The sequence below is a fragment of the Spodoptera frugiperda genome, chromosome 26 (assembly GCF_023101765.2).
Source record: "Spodoptera frugiperda isolate SF20-4 chromosome 26, AGI-APGP_CSIRO_Sfru_2.0, whole genome shotgun sequence".
Classification (NCBI taxonomy): Eukaryota; Metazoa; Arthropoda; class Insecta; order Lepidoptera; family Noctuidae; genus Spodoptera; species Spodoptera frugiperda.
In genome coordinates this window covers 12,342,436-12,366,565 of record NC_064237.1, presented here as the reverse complement: position 1 = coordinate 12,366,565, position 24,130 = coordinate 12,342,436, and the positions used below count along the sequence as shown (strand labels likewise).

Here is a 24,130-nt window from a genome sequence, read left to right as displayed (position 1 = left end):
ACCCAGGTTTAGATCTGAAGCACCCTATCTTTTGACGCTAAAGCAATACTTTTGTTCGACTTTTAAATGCCCTCGATAGCACTAACCCTTCCTGCCTTTAGTCTAATCAACGCTTGCATACACTGATGTCACATTTTAGCAACAAGCTACATTTTAATAATATATTTAACCCCCAAATGTACATATTTTTATAATACTCCATCTACGATAATGACATTTGGCAGTATATATTTCTTTTTTTAGAATAACAACACCACTTTCCAAACCTTCCAAATTCAAAATTTTCAAACCAGAATCGTAGGAAACATGTTTCAATTTGAAAAATGTACTTTACTTCAAACGTCTTAAAGTCTAATTTACTCTATTAGGGGAACATACATAATACTTTTCTTTTAATATATTATTGCCATGGTTTCACTGGCACTGCTCGTACATTAGGAAGCAATATTTGAAATATTAAAAATAGATTTTCTTTGAATTGGTGCACATATACCCTTATATATTTTATAATACTATATTTTGGTACTTACATGATTTCTATAGAACTGTGACCTTCATTATAATAAAAGGTTTATATTAAAAGAAATGTATAAAATATAAATTGAGACAATATCTATTTAAAACTATTTTAAAGTTTGGCAACCCTATTCTGATTCTTACGTCACAACGTGTAGTGTTGCCAAAAAATATAAACCTCAAACAAGCAGAAAAAAAAGAAATGAAGACAGATTAAAAAAAATAAAATACATCATAGACAATTTTATATTTTATTTAAAATAAAAATAAAAGTATACATGATACATTTTGGAATCGGACCTTTTAACACCAAATGAATAGCAACACAGCAGTATTATTTTCATCTTACAACCCTCAACAGGATTCTAGAGGCGGGACAAGCCATTAATGTCCATTATACAAAATTTAGTTACACATAGATAATACTGCGTAAATTTTTAATTCAATCAGAATAGAGTCTTAACATCTATAGCTATTGGTATTTATAATCTACGGAAACTAATGACACCAAAATTGTTAGCTTGGCCCAAAAATGCTTGTAGGAATGCCGGTGTAAGCATACAGTGCCGACTAAAGGATGACAGTGAACTGACTTAAGATATTCCATAGAATCGCCAGTTGTCACGACAAATTGCATTGACCACAACTAAATTAACGATAAGCTAATAATTACAATCTAAATAATAATATTGCTACATCTTTTAATTTGTATCATACGAAAAATTGTGGAAATACATTGCATTTTTTTTTGTATTACAAACTACGAATTATTTTATAAATAGAAACTGTATTCAAAATACTGGCAACACTGTGGTTTATCACGAGATTTTGACAGTTGTAGTGATGTGACACGATAAACCATAGTGCGACCCTTAGTTCATACAGATTATAATTATATGAAAATCTATTATAATTTTAAGGCTATAGATATCGGTAAGTAATTTCTAAAATTGAATTTATTATCAAGGTCTGTCATTACGTTCTCTATTATCACTGGATAGCTAACTTTAGTAAAAATCTGTATGAAAAGTACATACGTTAGGAAATAAAATCATCACGATTATAATAATCACATAATTATATATTTTGTTATGTATATGTAGGTATTACTAATGACTCGGCTTCGTCAAATAGTTGGCGGACCACGAATAAAAGGTTTATAGAAAAAGTTTATTCTTTTTCCATGTCCGAGTTGAACATATCACATTCAAAGTTAAGATGCGATACATTTGTACATTCAATTATTATTTGTATGAAAAAGTATGAAAATATACTTCTATTAGTTGTGATAACATCGCAATTTAACAATCTACACCAACTATTTAATATCACCTCGATATAATCTAAAAATGTCTTGGGATTTCTCGAACGTTCTATCGCGTTCCCGATTTCTGTTTGACGAAGCGTTTACACTAATTTGTCAATAGGTTTTCTCAGTCAGCCACCATTATCGACACTTGCAACTGAGTCGGGCTCGACAAGACCACCGCATAAATATTTACTGTGCGTTTTGTAGTACTTTCCAATCATTTGTTCTTAGTTTTAAACTTCATGGTACACAATATGAATAATGTAATCGATACAGGTATTTTAGTAACAATAATCACATCCACATCACTAGTTTCCCGCCAAATCTCGTCCGCCATATTGGAAATTGCACACGATTAAAATAAAATTGAACTTCATTGAATACATCTCATTGTTCGCTATGCCTGAGGTATAAAACTAGGTTTTTACTCCGCTAGAGAGTGTGATATACCGATATTTATGGCACAGAGTAATCTAAAAACAGAGCCCAACCCAGTCGGTCTTTTCATAAAAATAATACAGCCAAGCTTAATCCTTCCAATCCTTTTTGATGTCGAAGCACCATTCCCATTGCAAGTGAACGTTTTTGTCGTCGTCAGTGAAGAGGCTATTGACGGAGTACGAACCTCTTGCGACCATCCCAGAGGGCGCGTCTTCTGGGGGAGTTGTGTACGACTGGATCTCAGTTTTGGGCGGGTACGAGCCGACCATGTGGGTCATTTTGTCCACTGAAATTGAGAAAAAGATAATTAGAGTATTTGTCAAAATCTTGTATACAAAAATTTGAGTACCTATATCGATCGTATAATTGTGATGCAAATTTTCTAAACATAATCTGGACTTAGAAATAAACGCGGATATTTTTTATTATAGTACCAAGCATTCGGTTAATACTGCGTAAAATTGCAATTCATGATTTCAAATACAACACCACTTCAATTCCCTCATATCCACAAGACACTACTTCACTAAACTTACACTAAAACATCAACATTACACATACGACATACATTCACAAATATCGAAAAACAACAACAAATGCTCAATAATCAACCTACAGGCAAAACTAATTACAGATTCTTGGTCGCTCAACAATCTGAAATGTCATTATGACTATGCGAAACCCGTATTCCATGTTCCTTGTTCTTAACACAATAATATCAATGATGATTATATGAACGACAATCATGGCGACAGGTGTTGCCTAAAGCGCTGCACTTGTACAACTTGCAAGTTTGTAAAAGTCGGTGAGAATAATTTATGAAGCTATCGATTACAACCTTCTAGAAGGGTAGAGTCAGTCTATTATAGTCTATGTTTATTGATTTCCTGTGTTAGTGCCTTGTTTAATGTTGTTTTATCTTTTTGAAGGTCGGTTAATATATTACTTTTGAATTTATTTAATGATTCAGGATTAGGCTGTTGTGGACGGACATCTCCGATGAACACCAACTTTTTAGCGCTCATGTTAGAATCCAATGACATGGGGATTTTTTCCTATGCTGCTTGTAGTTTCATAGAGTCCGGAGTTGCTCCAGCGGGCTCCAGTTCGAAAAGCAGGAGTAGGAACTGAATGGTTTTTAATCAGTAACAGTCTGACATTCCCTCTTGCCTCACCCATAGCGGGAGATCATTGAAGTCATTTGACGTCCCTCCTCCTCCCAAAAAAGGCTACTAAAGTGCGTTAAATTAAACTGCAGTCAGCCCTTCCCTTTGGGAATCTTAATTTCTGACGTAAAAGCCTAATTAGGAGCATAACAGTAAGCCAGTTATTAACTTTAAGACTAACTTGACTAGACTTAACTAGTAATCCCTAAACTAGTCTTAATCTAAATACTCCTAAATGAACTAAATGAACTACATCTCATAAGGACAATGGAACAACAAAATACAATACATTCAGGAACAAGAATACATTAAAATACCAATACACTGAGTCAGGACATTGAATACAATACGATACGACATTGAAGGCATCAGGTACATCGAATGTAATGCAGTATGAATAAATATGTGTGTGTATACATACCGGGCACTGAGAGGGCAGCGTGGAAAAATACAAAAAGCCATCAGAACGAATGATACACATAAATAATTACATGTAAAGGGGTGAAATGGAATAGTTAGGAAGGAATATGTGTGAAGATAGTTCTTTAAATCTCGCTCATAGAATGTCTATCGAAAATAGCTGACTGTTGCGTTTGCAGTCAACAAATAACAAGACAGTCCACATTGTAAATCAAAATCTTACTAGAATTACGTGGATATTGAATTTTTTAATGGGACAAGCCCGCCACAACCTCCCAAAACCACCGTATCTCTTGTAAGCCAGGATCTACAGTAGATACAACCATGAAAACACCGGAACACTGAAGTCCGGCGCGTCTTGGAACTGTCTTGGATCCCGCAACGAAATAAATCAGAAGACATTATTAGAGGAGAAGAAAAAAAAGTCACGTCATGACAGTCTACTGCTTGCTAGACTTATAGACCTAGCATAAGACGTTTACCATAATCTCCACATTTCAGAGAACACTACTGCCCTCTGGTCAGTTTAGTGCGTTAGTCGCGGGTACATTAGGTGTGCCGTCACCACACGACTTAATGTTCTACAAAGAAAACAATATTCTGGTAATCACCTGGTACTCCCAGCCGGTAAGTCTTCTGCACATATTTGAGCCCGTGCACGATTTCCCTCTGCACGATGAAGTCAATCCTTATCCTGTACTGCACGCCCTCTTTTATCACGAACACCTGGAATTTTAAAGGAATTATATTAATCTCTTTGTTTATACTTTTTACACGTCGGAACCGAGCTTTTTATTGTATAATCTTTATAACTAGGACGCTGGAGAGAAAATCTAGGTTTCTCTTTTTCTTTTGACCATGCTGAAGAGGCCACAAGTAACTTAAAAAAAAATTATAGGCAGAGGAGACATACAAATTCTATCAAATCGCACTACTTGATCTGTGGTCAAAACTCAAAACCGAGACCTTACACTCGGTTGCACTGTATTATTTCATCGCAACGTCATTTTCCATATATTTTTTATTATGCCCATTTGTCCAACGCGACATCGCGACGCAACGCATAGCAACGGACTAGTGGGCCAGGGCCTAAGACAAGTAGTACTAAAAGAAAAACCAGCCAATAATTTGACTAATCCAAAATAAGACAACCTCGACAATAGACAAGCCAAACTTTCTTTTTGTCTCTCAACCCTAATGACCGTTTAACAACGCCATCAAATTATCCGGCCAATTTAATCCAACAACGGCCATCTGTTTGCAACGGCTAATCCGACACGAGTATTAGAGCGAGCGTAACGATACGGAGACGTGACGACATCGAGACGCGTCAAGTAGGTCGTGCACTCAACTATAGTTGCCGGTGTTGTAAATCATAGCTTGCGATTCGATACAGTAGGTTACCGTTTATTAATACGTGCTAGTAAAGATGGTAGGAATCGTATTTAGTATTGGTAGGTTTTGGTCGTGGTTTCACTCACGTTGTGATATGGAGATTATATTATTGTAATTTTATTATAACTTTCGTGAGACATACTAAATTAATTATTATGTTGCAGTAGCAGCTAGTTACAATCGCCGCGTCGTGTCCACTAATGCTGCTCATGAACATGAGCAGCATGGCTTGAAACTAGTCGAGTTCCTCGTCAAACCGTTACGTGAGTAAGCACGATAACATAAATAATTAATTTAGTATGTCTCGCGTGCATGTGTCATCATCACAAACATTATAACAGCATAGCACAGACAAGTTAGTGGTGATTTACAGCCAATAATGATAATCCAGCGATGGATCAGACTACTTCAGATAAGGATTTGACACATTTTGCACGGAGCTTATGTGCAACCGGCTATCTATAGACGCATAATCCAGTGATAGATATTGAAAATCACCGTTATACTGATATTTAGAGCTTAAATAATTATCAATCTATTCCAATCAGTGAAACTACAATAAAAGACCAATTTTATAGGAAAAGAATAAAGGTCAAAATGGATTAAAAGACTTTGAGTGAGTTTGTGTCTACAGCTGTTGAATACCTATTTCCATTAACTTCAATACAAGTACATTTTAGACTGTTAAAACAATTATATTAACATAGAATCTCCTAAAACCTCAAGCCAACCAATTTATATTACAAATTCGTCCGTAAGGAATGACTGAATAATTAATGAAGATGTCACCGAATGTTCGTTGGTAATTCATCAAATAAGACTTGACAGCTTAGTCCCATAATTATTAAAGTTAAAATAGACTTATACTTGTCACATCAAAAGCCCATGCCTATAACAGTGCGGGTCTAAGGACGACGAGCAAGGGTAGCTTGCTGCCCGATCAAAACAAGGCCCGTGGTATGGCGTTTCGCGTTCCGCTCGCGCGTCATAGAGCCATCAGGCTACCACAGATAGGGCCCAGTAGGGCTGATGCCCGACCCGGAGCTGCAGACTACCTAGCGGGTTACTGGGGCTCTGACTCGCAAAGCAGAATAAGAACGAGGTGGTTTTTAGTCAATAAGAGTATGATACACCCTCACGCCTCACCTTTGATGGGCGAATAAATTAAACCCCCTCAAAAAAAAACTCATAAAAAGGCCACTATGGACCTCGTCTAAGAGCCAAAATTTCCACGCTCGACTACCGGGATAAAACATCGCAGTTTAAAAAGGGTTCATGTTTATCATAGTGCTGTTGTCCATTCTCTGTTCAATGTTTGTTCATTAGTGTGGAACAAACTAACTATTAAACGTTATATTGTATGAATACGTTAACTAAACGAGGAAATCCCGGCTTTAATTAGAAGGAAGCAAACTGCTGTTAATAGCTTACAGATAAAAAATGACGTCTGTTACACTTTTTAATTACAGTTTTGTTTTGAAGCTTATATAGTTAGCGTTAAAGTCCAATTTAGTAAACGATACGATTTCTTTCTGATGTAGGAATATCCATTTTATTAATGGACAATATTCTAATTTAGTTCCGTTGTTATATTAAAAGTAACCATAAATGTCACATATAGAGTTTAAATTAAACAAATACAGTAAAATGTATACTTTATACATCACAAAAAACAAATTTCCCTAACATTCGAAGGGAAAATCAGGGCACATAAAATGTATTTAACTTTGAACTATTCCAAATCTGTTCATTATATGGCTTTGATTCTAAACAAAACTATAAAAGACATTAAACAAAAAGAAAATTCCAAACATCCTGTATGTGCGGCAGTTGGCACGGTGCCAAGCGGAGCGGGTAGCGATAATTGTGACTAAGCGAGTTATTGGGCACCGATCATCATGCACCTGTCATACGGATGATTAGTGAAAGGGATCGTGGACCGAAACCGTTGATGATCTCACTAGAAATTGCTTTGGGAAAATTTTGGTCAGCAGTTTGACTTTGTTTGTGAAAGGCACGTTTAGCCAATGATTGCTTTGTTTGAGAGAAAAGTGATTTTATAACGACTCTATATGGATAAAAAACTTTGTTTAAAAGCAATAACCATACCATACAATGGTGTAGTCATACAAAAAATCTAGCAATAGACTGTCTTCAACAAACATTTACGCTGAGAAAAACGCAAGAAAACACCACAAAAAAGTTAGTGCAATAAAACTCCAGACAGTTCTCAGTATTTACTTTATAGTAGACACTTAAAACAATGTTTAAACAACATTAAAATAAAACACACATTTGTCTGTTTCTAACTCATCAATGGAAACATGTCGACACATCATGGATAGTCGATAACAGATATCTCAGAAAACGAAAGCAAAGTATGACTGACTGATGAATGATGGATGATGGATAATAATCCGACTAAAACTGGAAGATCCTCATAAAACAAGCTCCAAGACGTAGGATAAACAAATTTCTATCAATATTTTAGCTATCATAACAAATTCTGTGGCTTAGTATACTAATATGCGGTTTTGTTTAGCATAAATATTTAGTAAAGGTGAGGGGTTTATGTTTTATTGGTTAGTATAGCAGAAGTATGGAAACTTATTGGAAATTACCAATTTTTTACAAACTGGACATACTAACGACTACATTTAAAGTCCTAGTGTAGTCACTAATCGACTCTTAGCGGAGGATTTGCCTTCAACAGTTTTCTTTCAGCAGTTAATGCTTTGAAGGCGAAACCAATTTGTGATAAGACATTTATTAGGGGAGAATCTAAACAGTAGACAGAGTCGCCTTTTAGTCGCTTAGGATTAAGGTAGGAAGATGAAATAGATGGTACTACGGAAATCCGGATTAATTCACTATCAACCCAATATTACTAACTTCGAAAGAAACAACCAAAACTTTCTACTTTCATAAGTCGATTTACAAACTGAAGCCGTATCGAACACCGACAAATCAGTCAGCACCATGAACAGATGACGTCACTGCACGTATCATCGTACATAGTACTACAGACGGTAGAACTACTAGAGCAGACAGCTGAGATGAACGGCCTGTCTTATAATAAATCATTCACCGAGTTATTAGTAACCGAGTCCACACGATTATGTACGGCATTAGTTAATATTGGAGCAGTGAGTTATGAATAGTCAGTCTGTTCTTGTTGGCAGGCATGGTTATGTTTTATTAGCTTTCTGGCAGCGACTTCGTGCCCATAAATAGGTGATTCCCGTTTTTCCCGCACTCGTAGTTTCCTTGACTTTTGGGGCTCCGGAGCAGGTCTATTAAGAGGACCCGGTGCCCCTTACAGGTGTTGAGGGTGGCCACCGGGGTGGTTTTAGTGAGGTAAAAATCCCACATTCCCTAGTATTTTATCCCCAAAAAGCTAGGCGCCTTTTGAAGGTTTCCCCCCGTCACAAAAAAAAAAGTTTCCTTGATTTTAACAGAGACTCTGACCACTGAGTTTGTTTCGGCATTTCTTCTTAGAGTAGTCCGTTAGGAAATGCCGACCTCATCTAGATCCGAGCTCTTTTGTAGCCTATTTACAAAAATAAATTCATTGTTTCATTGTTTAGAGGGATATCCTCTCTTAGTGCTCCCCTACACTCCTAAAGAACATACATGCCAAATTTCAGTTTTCTAGGTCCAGACAGATTGAGCTTCGCACTGCACATATGTAGGGAAAAGATCTCTTTGTATCTTTTACCACCTGCTTTTTTATCTAGGAAATCACAAGTACGACAGCAGATAAAATAAAGCAGTACTAAAATTAAAGTTGCATGTTGTACGGATATGATTCTTGTTTCTCTTTATATCCATTTCAGACTTAAAGGCGTTACGTTTTACCCGGAACCTTTCGTCAAAACATCATGAAAACTGGTGCTTCAGTTTTCGAGTTATAAATTGTGATAACAAAAACGACTTTGTTTTAAAATATCGGTCATAAAAACGTCTTTTAGAGTTATAACAGTTTCATCGTACAAATTGAAAGAGCTAAAGAGTTCCATATGTAGACGTTTAACGAGATTGTTTTCAATTGAATGTAGCATGCAATGTTTTGGTGGCGAAAATAGTCTATAGTATGTATGTGGTGACGACAGAATAGAACAGTTTCGTCCATAATATTATTACAGTAGTCTGATAATAATCTGTGGTAGTGTATAGCTTTGAATTCATTGTATTCTGAATTCAATGGTTTTGTCAAGAAATCAGGAGGTCCGTTACTTCCCGATGAGGACTCGCCCTCACTCATTTCACTTTGTATACTACAGTCCTATTATTGCCCTCTAGAATAATGTATCTGTATATCAAAACAGAATAATTGTAAACTGTAGCTTGTGTTATCGTACTGAGAAGTACAATAACCATAATTTATTCATCATATTTTGCAAATCTGACATCCGATCTTTATATAAATCTGATCAATGTTACTTTTATTACGTTATCAAAATATAAAGAAAAGCAGATCCCTGGACAGTTTCCTTAGTTTTTTAGAAGAAAAAAAAAATATAATCGTCTCTCTTTTAGTTAAAAAAAGCATAACATTCATGTAATATTATTTCAGTAAAAGCTACAAACTAAAACCACTGTTATCATCATTGGGATTATAGTACGGTATTTTAAACGAACAATACTCGAGTGTAAACTTCACCGTTACAGGAAAATATACTTTTTACATATTATTTCCTGAAGTAATGAGGAAAATCATCTCGTATAACCTACACTACACAATATGTACTATGATATCGATTTCAATGTCAATTTATTGTAATAACAATTATTTCATTATAGAGTTAACTGAGTGGTGATTGTAATTGTTCATGAAAATTATAATTAAATTTAAATTATAAACTATTAATTATTATGTTATCGGCTTACTCACGTAATTGTTTGACGAGAAACTCGACTAGTTTCAAGCAATCCATGCAAGAGGCTCATATAGACAATTTTTTTTTATAAAGAAATACACATGTGTATTTCTGAAATACATATGTATATCTTTAAAAAAAAATTCTTCTTTGGACCACTAGTAGTCCACGAACCATCGGTTCGGAACCACTGATCTAGATAATATTAATTATCTTTAAGACATCGTTCGACATTTAAGTGTAATTTTGGCATTAAATAACTGACGAATAAATACCTACGTAGTTTTCATCACATCTAAGGTGAATGAATGTCAGTGTTTCCGTGATCATGCCTGCTACATACCTGTTTTTTAAGATCTGTCAAGTCTCCTGAGAGGTCCAGCTCGACGTCATCTCGTCCGGTGACGCACAGCGCCAGTTTCTTAACGATCACTCTGCGAGGATCATTTGGATCTGCGGGACAAATGGAAAACAACAATCAGATACAGATTTGGTAAAGAAAACGTTTGTTTATTTATTTAAATTAAGTCATTATTATTTCTAGACGTGGCAGAAGATTTAGCGGTGACAAAAAAAGGTCTTCTATGCTGTATTCTTCTAACGTCATAATGCTACATTTAGGGTGCTTTCAATCATATTCATTGGTATACATTTTTTTTATATGAAAAGATGCGTGCTGTGGATGGCTACTATCGATACATTGCATACTCGAGCTGCGCATCTACCTCATACAGCTACATAGCTTAGTATCCGTGGAAACGGTCACATAGATTCACAGCTTAGCTATTATATCTTAGTAGCATAGCTTTTTTTTTTTTTTTTGAGGGGGAAAATCATCCAATGACTTTTCTCGCCTTGGGTGAGGCGAGAGGGAGTGTCAGACTCTTACTGACTAAAAACCACCCCGTTCCTTCTCCTGCTTTTCGAGCCGGAGCCCCGGTAAACCCGCTTAGTCCGCAGCTCCGGGTCAGGCATCAGCCCTGCTGGGCCCCATCTGTGGTGGTCTGATGGCTCTTTGAGGCGCGCGCGGAACGCGACGCGCCGCACGCACGGGTCTGGTTCTGTTCGGGCGGTGAGCTACCCTTGCTCGCCGTCCGCAGGCCCGCACTTACGGTGGCCGGAGATCGTCTCGCGATCCCCGACGCCCGGACTGTCTCTCGCGACGGCTGGGGCGTGAGGAGGTTTGTTCTCTCACGCGCCCCGCCTCCTCCTTAGCTAGCATGACTGCTTCGCAGAAGGAGGAGACGGCATCCCAGTCCCTCTCGCTCCGCACCATGGCCTGAACCAGTGCCGGGCGCGAGAGGTCGCCGTCGCCGACCACATCCCTGAGGACTTGGCGGTGCTCAGCCCACGCAGGGCACACCGCCACCGTATGTTCTACCGTGTCCTCCGGGCGGTCCTCACAGTGATGACACCCGGGCGTTTCCTCCCGCCCAATAAGGAACAGGAACCTACCGAAACTCCCATGTCCGGTAAGCACCTGCGTCAGGCGGTAGGTGAGGACGCCGTGGCGCCTCTCTAGCCACTCCTCAAAGAGGGGACTTACCGCTGCGATGACAGCGAGCCCAGCCCTCGGTTGCGACAGTCGTTGCTGCCATTCCGCCATGAGATCGCGCCGGAGCTCGTCCCGCCACGCACTGATCTGGCGCGGCAGTGGAGTTTCGCCCCGGCGACACGCGTCAGCTCGCAAACTGAACACGCGCGCGAGAACCTTCGCCTCCAAATCCCACGGCGGTAATCCGGCAAGGAGGTTCGCCGCCTCCCCGGAGATCGTGCGATATCCACGGATCACTCGGATGGCCATGACCCTCTGAGACGTGAGCAGCGTCCGAGCTGGCCGCCGCATCAGATTCGGCGCCCACACAGCGCCATAGAGGGCCATACCGCACGATCCCCGCGTACAACCTCCGGCAGGAGGCATTTGGCCCCCCGAGGTTTGGCAGGAGCCGCTTAAGCGCAGCCCCCGTCCGTTCCAACTTAGGAGCCAAACGTCGGAAGTGCTCCACGAAGTTCCATCGACTGTCGAGGACGAGTCCTAGATACTTCATCGTCGTCTCGACGCCGATGGTAACCCCTCCTGCCGTTATTTGGGACCCACCCGGAGGTGGCGCGTTCCCGCGGCCATGAAAACACATGGCCTCGGACTTGTGGAGCGCCACCTCGAGTCCCAATTGCCGGATCCTATCAACAACTGTCGCAACCGCTCTCGCCATTAAGTTGGCCGCCGCCTGGTGCGACCTCCCGTGCTAGTAGCATAGCTACATAGGACATCTCTGGTGACGTAAAATACGTCGAGCGTTACATCGGTCGCAGCATCGGTTGAGTGTGAACGGTCAAGTGTTTTTCTATACATTTATCTATTCTGGCATTACACGACCGATAATACGCGCCGCATGTTCCGTCTGATATGAACCGACCCTAAAAGTTAGGTAGAGATGAATCTACAATGTGATAGGGGTGAGACTTCTAACCCGTTAAGGCTGAGTACTACTAATTACTATCTAATTTTATCGACAAAAAAAATAATATGGAGGGTTGAACCCCAATTGAAAATATTGAAAAATGACGAAGTTTTCGGTAAAAATAATTCAGAAATGATTTTTTTTCTCACCTAAACATTATCAAACATATGAAAAAAGTAATGAATCAGTTAGCTAAGGTTATTAGCTACCGTTTGTCGTATTTTTTAAGTTTCTACGACGCATACAACCTTTGATATCACAAAAAGTAAAAAAAATATTAAAATAGCCATAATTTTTAGGGGGAGGGGATTCGACCCCTTCGACCCCCGACTTTTGTCGATAAAATTAGATGTAGTACTCAGCCTTAACGGGTTAGAAGTCTCACCCCTATCACATTGTATATTATTTTATCCCAAATGACCTTTTCACTTTCAATTATTCTGTTACGATTCTCAGAAGAGCAGGCTTTTGTTATCCTTTGGTCACAAGAAATCTTTTGTATTTATTTCTTAATGCAAAACAACAAACACAGGTACAAGAGAAACAATTTGGACTATTTTACTACATCAAGCTCAGACAAAAGAAATTAATATCAGTCTAGGGAACAGTAAGTACAGGTTCCTAAGAAAAGGAGGATCTTCCGGCCAGGCGAGATGATTATGTCTGGCGGACTTTCTAACCAACTGTTGTTCGTTGGTATTTTCTATCAATGCTTTTTCGCATGTAAGCTTCATATCTGTGATGTAGGATTGATGACGTCATCGATTGATTTGTTCGTCGATCGTCTATGTGCAACTGCAATCATCTGTCACTTGTCATGTGTCGCCACACCAGTATTACCGTACATTTTTCCATTCAATTGAGACGCAGTTTTTCCTCCTTATACCTCGACTATCAAAAATATTTGCTAATTACATAGATTAGGGCGATTACAAAATACATGAGAATCGTCAGTTTAATACTTGTAGATTCACATCAAACTAGATATTGAAAACCGATATGACGCTGAAGTCTTACTTAGAATCCACCTATTGAAAAATTGTAGGTGGTTTCATTGTAAAACTAGCTATTTCCGCGCTGTTTCACCCGCTCTGTTCGGCTTCTACTGATCGTAGCGTATATAATCAGCCTATAATCTTCCTGGATAAATGGACTATCCAACACAAAAATAATTATTCAATTCGGACCAATAGTTTCGGAGATTTACTTTTTTAGTCAACACGAAAATCATAATGGATTATCTTCGCCTGGAAAAGACAAAGAAAAACTCTTAAGTACTGACTATAAACCCTGGGGTTTCCCGCTACAGATGCGAATACGAGACCGCGTATTACGCAGCCCATATGGCACAGATGTGTTGAATCTTGAGAGCATCATAACGATCTTCCAAAACAAATGTAACGTCAACAGCAACAAACTTTATTTACTTTTAAAACTCGCAAAGGTTGTTTTCCAAAGAATTTCTGCAACGTCAATTACTTGGATTCATTTGAGAGCTAAATATAAGCCTGTACAAGGCAAAGGGTAATCGGAGGCCAAAAGAATTTGTAGGCGGCCATTTTAATTAGATCAAAGGTCGACTAAATGGCCCGGCCACGATTATAAGCTAATTAGAACACTCTAGAAAGTTCGCCTCTGATTACTAATTGCGTTTCAGAATTTAAGGGAGGAAATTGCTTTAGAGTACAGGTTAAAGGGATTCTAACTTAAATATTTGGTCATTAAGCATACTGCTTGCTTGGTTATGAGCCCCCATTGTGGTTTGAAACTAATTGAGCACTTTCCCAAAGAATAATTACGAGTTGTGTTGTCAAATCAACTGAAATGAATAATTGTTTTTTTACAAATAACATTATTAGGTACCTAACCTAAAGCAATATTACTACAATTTATTTGTACTAGCTTTCCGCCCGCGGCTTCGCCCACGTGTAATCATCACATGTGAATGAGCTGATGATGGAAGGTACAACTCCTCAACGGTTAGGAGTTGAAAGAAAATTCTTACGAAGTTATACGTACATGTGAGGCTATTAGGTTGACCTGATAATAAAAAGTAAATCTCATTAACGTTAAGAATTTAGGTGAAAATGGATGCGGACAAATTTCGTCTCTTCACTTGTTTCCTTTTAGCTGTTTGTTTGGGTAGTGTTAACACAAAATAGGGATTTAAAGGCGTGATGTTATTAATGTTATGCATGTATGTACATAATTATGTATGTTAAAGAGACGACTGAAAGTTGTCATACAAAGTCTTTTTTTAAGGATGGGAAATCATCAAATGACCTCTCCCGCTCTGGGTGGAACGGAAGGGAGTGTCAGACTTTTACTGACTAAAACCCACCTCGTTCCTTCAGTTGCCCTTTGCGTTCCGGGGCCACGGTATCTCGTTAGAACTTTCCCGCAGCCCCGGCTCAGTTTATCCCGTTTCCCCCCTTGGGGGTTGACATTTCAAAAATCCCTTCTTAGTGCTCACTTATGTTACTAAAGGAACCTCTGTTCAAAATCTCAGACTCCTATACCGAGCGGTTTCGGCTGTGCGTTAATAAATCAGTCACCCAATCGCACCCCTAAATCACGATTGGAGGGTAGTTTGAAAAAACTTATAATGTCAAACATATTTACTTGCCTATGTACGTGTTCATGCCAAGTTTCAAGTTTATAAACCCAAGGAATAAGATTTTTCATAGAAACGTTTTTACCCCTTTTCCCCCCTTGGGGGTTGAATTTCCAAAAATCCTTTCTTAGTGCTCCCCTACATATCCCAAGGAACCTACATTCCAAATTTCAGCTGTCTACGACCAGTAGTTTCGACTGTGCGTTGTCTGTCAGTCAGTCAGTCAGTCACTCAGTAACGGAAGAGTTTTATATATATAGATTGAAATAGACACAGGACAATATCATTCTCGTACTATCACCGCGGAAAGTGTGAAATAGAAAAACCCAATATGCGGATCGAACTTATCCTCAAAATTCAAACAAAAAGTTATGTATACCTATAACATATCTGTTTAGTAACTCAAAAACAAAGACTGATCGCCTCAACAATTCCCACCTGGCGAGTGCGCTTTGCAATATATTAAATCAAACCAAATCACAAATATATGAACATAGCTCCATAGCTCACAGATCTAAATATATTTCTACGCTATCAGAATAGAACACACTACAGACCGTATTTTTTGCTAGATTTCGTCAGTAAATACGTCAGTGATGAAAGACTAGCGTATCATGAACTGTGCTAAGTATTAATCATTATACAAATATAGGGTCAACGTCTTGGTGAGATGAGAAAGATGGTAAATAAAATAGTGATATACCGTTTCGGGAGTGCTAACTTGTTTAGGGCTCCCACACAAAACTGCGATGCGATGCGATGCGAATTCGCATCGCAGGAACTCGATGCGAATTTCTGCGATGCGATTTAGAGCTCCCATACAAAACTACGCCGCACTATCACTATCGCAGTTTTGTGCGGGAGCCCATAATCTTAATGATTTATTGGTAACAATTTTTCGCTGTTTGAGAATTTACGTTGGAAACTCTTCACTGAATGATCGCTCGATCGATTTTGCTTTGACTATTAAAAAATGCCTGTTTGAAGTATAGGTACGCTTTTGGTTACAAATTACAGACGACTCTCTATTCCAGAAAATAGTCAAAAATAATATCATAAAGGTCTACGTCAACTTTAGATAAATTCGATCCTCTCATCATCATCATCATCATCAGCCGGAAGACGTCCAGGGTTGAACAAAGGTCTCCCCATTAGTCCTCCGCGTATAACGACAAGCCACCACCTACATCCACTACTACATCGATCCGTATACGACTATAATATGACCATAAACATAATAAAACTAAAACAACGACGTATCAGATTCTACACTTCATAACACTAAAAGTTGTAAAAGTGACAGTCACAGTAAACCAATTTCAGAAGTTAAAAACTAGATGAATTTACGGTCGACTGCAGTTTCCAATCAAGCTGATGGTGACAGATAGACTCCAACTGCATAGTCTGTGGAGCCATAGACCATGAATGCACAGGATAAAGTAGGCCGAACAATTAGGTCATGGTATTAACCACAGCTGATAGTTAAAGTATAGAGGAAATTGGCAGTGAGCGTTGTAGGGCTTCAGATACTAAAAGGCGTCGGGAAGTCAGCATATGCGTGGGTAGTTTGTGTGCGGATGTCCGCGAAAACAAAACATATGTGGTCTAAAGTCCATAAAGTCATTTGTTGACAGATTCGTCGACTTTTTTAGTTCAACTCTGTAAAATAATTACTTTTTTGGGGCTGATGACTATTCTAATGATTAGCACGTAACGTACCTACTTACTTTTTAGTTTTTTGACAAAAAGTTGAATTGGCAAAAACTGCCGTGTCTGATGAATTGATTGGAAAACTAAATACGTCTCAATAAACGGTAAACCCGACGTCACAATCAGATCTACTAACAAATAAATGTGTAATACAGTGATAAAACTGAAAACTTCAGGACCATTTGAGCTTTTGACCTTTGAGACGATATTTTCAATTACTCATTGTTAGCCCTAAAAGAGTACTGAGTAAGAGAGTACTCCATTGCCAAAAGAATTACGAAAAGATGAAACGTATATGCTATTATAGAAAATCCCAAAAATTGCCGTACAAACACATTTTCTTGAATAAAGAAGCACTACCTATATCTATAGAAAAACAAAATCGTAAATTGGGTTGGGAATTAAAAAACGCAAGAATCATTGATCTGATTTTGATACGTTTTATGGGATTTGTCTTGAATACAGTTCACAGAAAAACTGTAAAAAATGCTCCTATACATTTTGATACATGTATGTCACCCAGGGCGATAGGAGTCTACCGAGACAGCTAATGTTACCAGGCCCCTAATAAAAACAGACAAGTTATGGACTCATCAGCCATGAGAATAGAGCTCAAAATCGAACTAAAGTTTCAATTTCAGCACCGACAGTGATATCGATGACAAACGTATCGATTACTGTTTCAACGAACAGACAGTGGCACATCAATATAGAACAATCTGTCAAATTCGGTCAGTGAATTTTCGACTTTATTCACAGTAGATTACAATTGAAACTGTATTGAAGAAATTCGAGATATTGGAGTATGATATCACGCGATGCAGGTTGTTAGCGCGGCAAGGTCACTCCGTGTGTGGAAGCACTAGACCTTAACATTCATGACAAGTGTTCATTGCGATGTCAGAAATAAAACCTAGATTTTTTAATGGAATTGAGGGCAAACGACCAGACGGATCACCTGATGGTAGGTAAGCAATCAGTATCGCCTATGGATATCCGCAACACCAGAGAAGTCTTTAGACGCCTTTGAAAAGGAGTACGCTCTTCCTCTTGAAATATCCAGATTTCTGATGAGACGATTTGCAATTTTGTGACAATACGATACAATACTTATTTCCTTACAGGTGTTTATGATACGATAATATCGCTATTTAAGTTGTTGCATTATGTCATCGCGTCTGTTTTTCCACGAAAGAGTAGGTGTAAATGTGAAGTTAAATAGCTACATCTGTTTTCTACCAGTTGTGTTAGCTATTTGTCTCACATAAGAGACCTTATTGTCTTAGATAGATCGAACGTAATTCCATATATTAAGGATACTGTCTATAGAGACGCTTATCGAGTGGGATATTATCCTGCCTAGGGATCTGAGGTTCAGTCATAGATTGCGATTTCCAAAACTACATATCGATGCGGTTTGAATAAGCCTCATCATTGATAGACCAGGGTACCAGACCTTTTTAAATTGGCACGCCAATTTTCACCTACTTACGAACTTACGCATGAACAGTAGTATCTATCTACGCAGTCAGCTAATCTAATTGAGATTGGCCGCTGATAAAATCGATCTGAAGATACGTGTAATGAAAGCCTACGTAGTACCAGGAGTCCCATTGTGTAGATTACGTGATAGGACATTTATAGGAAGTCGAAAAACACAAATAGCCGTTTACGCAACCAAGGAAAACAGGGTCATTACTAATAAAGATTTCACATAGCATTTGTTTGTCAACGTAAAATTAGATTAGATAAGCTACATATCTGTATGTAGCTAGTATTGATATGGTATTGAAAAACCATTCTAGAAAGCGTGATAATATTCTTTGGAGGACGGCAATTATTTCGTGTTTTTTGTCAAATAGTAATGGGTTTATGAGGAAATATGCTTTATTAACAGTAAGTCTCAGTTTGATCTACGAATCGAATAGAATAGGAGACCTTTTAAAGTTTAAAAGTTTCAGGTCTATCAGATTGCATCTTTCTGGTCTCTACAAAGTCTTACACCCCGTTGGCAAAAGTGTAGGTGAAGACGAACAAATTCTAATCTTCCGTCACTAAGTATTTTTTTGGAAGGAGGAAAAAATATCCAATTACTTCTCCCGCGTTGAGTGAGGCGAGAGAGTATCAGACTCTTACTGACTAAAACTCCTCAACTCCACTCCATTCCTACTTCTGTTTTGAGCCGGAGCCCCGGTAATCTCCTGACCAGTTCTAACCTTTTCTAACTATGCTGTGGCCAACAATACCACTAACCTAACCCATTCGTAGTTAGAATTTATGTACTTTTTATATTAGGTACATTACAGAGATAACCATTATTCACGCACATATCTAGACGAATTATGACGATATAGAAGTTGATGTTAAAAGAATGACTAATGATTCCTATCAAATATCTTGAGCATGATTGTCATGCCACATTCGAGACGCGATAATGAATCTTTCGACTGTTTAAGGCACAGTATGACACACAAGGCTTCTTTATTCATGTAGCTATTTGAGATTCACGAACCATAATATATCGTTCGTGTTGTTGTGTCTCCATCGAATTCAACTCAATAACTTAACTGTAGATTTGACTACGAGAAGGGAAAATCATCCAATGACTTCTCCCACCGTGGGCAAGGCGAGAGGGAGTGTCAGACTCTTACTGACTAAAAACCACCCCGTTCCTACTCCTGCTTTTTGAGCCGGAGTCAGATCCAGCGGTACGCAGATTCAATACCTTAGTTAAAAAATATTGTTTTTTTAGACCGTAAAACTCCGTAAAATCACGGAACCAGATCTATCTACTCTTTGGCGTCCTTTATGCGACAAAAATAAACAAAGACAGAAGACAAACATATCTCTTCCCTTTGTAAAACCATTTTTGACATCTCTATCCATATAATTACACGGTCCAGTGAAATTGAATCTAGTTAAGATTAAATTAATCAAGTTCATGAAGGATGACCTTCACCAATGACATTGTCGGTTAACGCAAGGTTAGGGAGCAGGGTAAGGATCGCCACTACGAGATTCCGGTCACGTAGTTAATTCTCAACCATATTGTAATGGAGATAGAGTCTATGTTGGTTTTGCTTATAAGGATAGACGTCGACGGCTTTAGCGGGTTACTTTTTGTTGAGTTTTTTCAGTTATTTTATGTGGGAGGTAATGCTACAAAGGAACATGTGTGATGTTCCAATAGCGCATCTATTGGATAGGGGATTATTAAGTCATAAAAACCACATTAGTCAGTTCAAAATAGTTACAATAAACTAGTGATCAAATTTTAAGTGTAATTAATATATTATCTTGACAGTGCATACAAAAACAAACAGCTAACTCAGTTACATCTAAAAAAACAGACTTATCTCACTACAAACAAAATGTTGGTGTGTGACATGTTATCATAACATTCTCATAAACAGCTTGACCAATTTTGATAGGAGACCAAATATTTGTTTTAAACAATACTTTGGGTCAGTGGTCAGATAGTCTTTAGGGATGAATTAACCAACTAACTTAAGTCTCATAGGGAGATAAAACATTTAGAGCTGGCTGAACCAAGAACTTTATGATTAAAAATATCTACTATCCACTCTAGCGTCCATGGATAGCACGGTATCCAAAAAAAGGAGCGTCATACGTCCATGGATACTATAGTATCCAAAGCGACGAGTTCTGTTTAACTCCCTCTAGTTTAAAATACGGTCTTGTTTGGTGAGTTTTGACTGATTATCTATACAGCTGAATAAATTGTTCGACGAAAAAATAAGACATGGCGTTGTAATATGCTTTGACAAACAAAATATAAATTTTTAAAGTTAGTTGACTCGTTTTTGAAGTGTTTTTGTGAGTTCCAACAATTATGTCGTAAATACTACAGTTTTGTTTAATTTATCTTGCAAGTGTTATACATCAAAATAAACTAGAAGATTTGTGCTTTACGATGATGTATAAATATCACAGTTTTAGCTGATAAATCTAGTCTAATTTTAACTTCAAACGATTGTTGTTTCGAAAAAAATGGCCGGTCTGGTGTTGGCCACTTTTAGTTTTGTTTATACATATTTTACATACTTTGCATTACAATAGTATATAAAATATCGAAATACATTTCGTAATAAGCAAAATAATACATTTTTCAAAGAGAAATATACTAAATTCATTGAAGATTCCATAATAATGTCAATGTGTTCCTCAGGTTTTTTGATGTGTAAAATTACGAGTAGTGTTTTCTTTCGATTTAATTACAATACTTAGAGTTAACCGAATATAATCATATATACATCAAAAGAAAGGGTAATGAGTCTAGTTTGTTGTAAAAATATTTTATTGATAAAATATGCAATAGTTGTGCCGTATATTCTAAAAAGGTAAAAATAATTCTGTTTTTTTTCTGTGTTTCATGTTTAACCCGTTTTATTGTATTTTAAAGATTAACTAAAGATTTAAAAAAATCGTTAAGATTGATCAGTATTCTTCTATCTTTTTTTTGGTATTCTTTTCTTTAGTCTAGGCATTACGGTTCAGTAGCTATATAGGTTTTTTGTTACGACGAACTTGCGAGTCGCGCGCGGTTCGGATGCCGTGCGCGGCTGGACGTTAGAGAGATAAACGGTCGCGCGGGCCGGACGTTAGAGTGGCTATGGGATTTCCAAAACTTTGAGTCGCGACTCATTAGTGGGTCGCAAGACTCGCAAGCGAATTTTTAGTGGGCCGTGTCTGTGGACGACGCGTTAACTAGCCGATCTATATTTGATTTTTCATATTGGTAATGGTATAATTCCCTGAATATAGGTCCTGAATTTAGAAACTTGATTTAGGTGGGTCATAGTCCAGATAACTTTGGGTACCATGGATCTACCTAGGTTCTGGAAGTAAATAAATAAATTAAATGTCACTTACCAACAATAACAGCACCAGCTTGAGCTTCACCAAGGAGTGCCTCCTTGTACTTCCTTAAAGACTCATCCTCCTGGTCAGCGGCCAAGATCTCATCAATCGTCTTTTCTGGAGGAGGTTTGTATGAGGACTTGATTTCTTCTTCTTCCTCCTCCTCAGGAGTGCGAGTCACTTCAGGTTCTCCAGACATGATTTAAGTCTAAAAATAAAATAATTTTTGAAAAACTCGCAGACAATCGCACTATTTGGCTGCTTTCCAGCAATCTATGTGATCGAGAACATGTGTTACTGATTATAATGATAATTAAATAATTGATAATCTTGCTTTGTTTTATATGTAGGTGGTAATTGACTACTGTGCACTATGTCTAGTCTATAATCCCTTCATGACAAAGAACATTGTACAATTTGATGATGAATTTAGGTATAGGATCATCATAAATTATAAGGATAAGCTTGAAGGAAGCTGAAAGTTAATAGGTGACAGAGAAACAAAAAGATCGGTCTTTGCATGAGCGCACATAATGAAAAATAAATGAAACCAGAGAGGAGTAATTAATTCATTCTAGAAGTGGCAAAGAACTGCAACCAACCACTGTGAAATTTTACGTAACATAACTGCTACTGTAAAACCCAGTTAAGTGAAGGAAGTTTAGGCTTCTAGATTGATTATGATATGCCTAAAAGTAAACATCCAAACATTCCACGCTAGACAGGTAAACAAATTAAGTAAACTTATATGAATCATATTATGATTAGCTTGACCAACAGCAACTCTTGTAGTACTTTAGCCATCAGTGTTTGGCATATTAGGAACAATGGAAAATGAGTAATTCATATCAGACAGATATTATGATAGTGAATACTTATAGGTATGCAAAGATGTTTTCTATGGTGCAATTTATGATTAATGGTTTAGATACTGACAGGAAATAGTTAGATGTGTCTATTATAACATTTGTTGTGTTGGAATTTCTGATCGTTGGTTTGTTTACATTCATAACTCAACATGATTTTTTTATTGCCGAAAGTGTAGGTAAAGAGACACATAATTATGAAATGTGACATCCTCTTTTCGCCAGTTAAATAATGAGTCACAAGTAGGTAATAGATGTGTTTTGTCTATGTTTTTATTTAATGCTCAGTGTGAGAGGTTGTGTTATGTATCTAATTGTAAAATTTTGATTGGTTAAATATTTTATCAATTACTTAATATGTAGTTAAAGGAAATATTAATGAAGTGGAAATGTTTGGAAATCAACAGTTAATGACTTTGGTCATTAAAGCATGTTATCAAAGTCTATTCAAAAACCCACATTGGATGGTTGTTATCAACTTATAGATTTGAATTTTTATCCTGTTCCTAAATTAATTATATGCCTCTCTATCTATGTAATTGAATTCATTTTCCTACAATGTGTATTTGAACATATATAATAATTTGTGATTTTAGAGATGATTGATTCTCTTATAGGTGAGTTCTAATAAATAATGCAGGGTATGTATTGTCTTACAAGACAGGAAAATGAGTGGGAATCGAAAGCATTCAGCTATCGATAGAGCCATGGAGCTTAATGTTAAACCATGTGTATTAATCAATAAGAAATTAAATGCAAATACGGCTTGGGGTAAAGTGTCACATGCGCCGTTGTCGGCAACACGGCGCTACCTATGAATCATACACCCCCCATAACCTATGCGTTTTATAAATAACGCTTACATTCCCCATAAAAATTGAACACAAGGATATTATCTACGAAACCGGATTCACGCGATACGCACAGATAAAGTATATTACAAAACTGTTTCCCTTGAAACTACGAAATACGTAAGCTTCTCAGTGGAACCGCCCAAAAAAAACTAAAATTCATAAACTTATTGCACACAAAGTCCGTAAATTAAATTGAAGTTGTTTAAAAATAAACTATCACTGCCACACGTAATGACTCCCTACATCCCACAATAACAGAATTAAGCGGCTTCGTCACTGCAACTCACTCAATAGCGACATACGCAGCCTTATCGCGACATTCACATTAAAACTTCGATATAACTTACGTTTCAATATAAATTACCGCTGTGACAAAATGAAATCAATAACTTGCAATTGCACAGGTAAAATAAGCACTAATTAGCACCAAATAAAGATAAACAACTTACGAAAATTAGCGTTTTGTAAAATCTATAGATCAAAAATGACGGACAAAACGATTCCGGGCGGTCATCGAACTCTCAAAATTAATTTATTCTTCGAAATGGCCGGACGACATTTGCAACTCTAGAACATCATAATTATTTCTATCTCTCTTTTTTCAACGATCTCTCCT

General features: G+C 37.6%; 1 protein-coding gene across 3 annotated transcripts; it reads right to left on the bottom strand.

The window, feature by feature from the left end:
- Window positions 1-753: 753 nt before the first annotated feature.
- On the bottom strand, window positions 754-24,130 carry LOC118264084 (rho GDP-dissociation inhibitor 1). 3 transcript variants are annotated; one of them, XM_035576441.2, is made up of 5 exons: window positions 23,964-24,130; window positions 21,807-22,002; window positions 10,471-10,580; window positions 4,464-4,578; window positions 754-2,552 (listed from the first exon to the last, which is right to left on the bottom strand). In XM_035576441.2, exons 2-5 carry the CDS (start codon window positions 21,991-21,993, stop codon window positions 2,353-2,355), a joined length of 612 nt encoding a protein of 203 aa, XP_035432334.1. In that variant the 5' UTR covers window positions 21,994-22,002; window positions 23,964-24,130; the 3' UTR covers window positions 754-2,352. The 3 variants fall into 3 exon arrangements, with proteins under 3 accessions (XP_035432334.1, XP_035432335.1, XP_050560858.1); XM_035576442.2 differs by having other exon boundaries at window positions 23,862-24,050; XM_050704901.1 differs by lacking the exon at window positions 23,964-24,130 and adding an exon at window positions 23,586-23,794.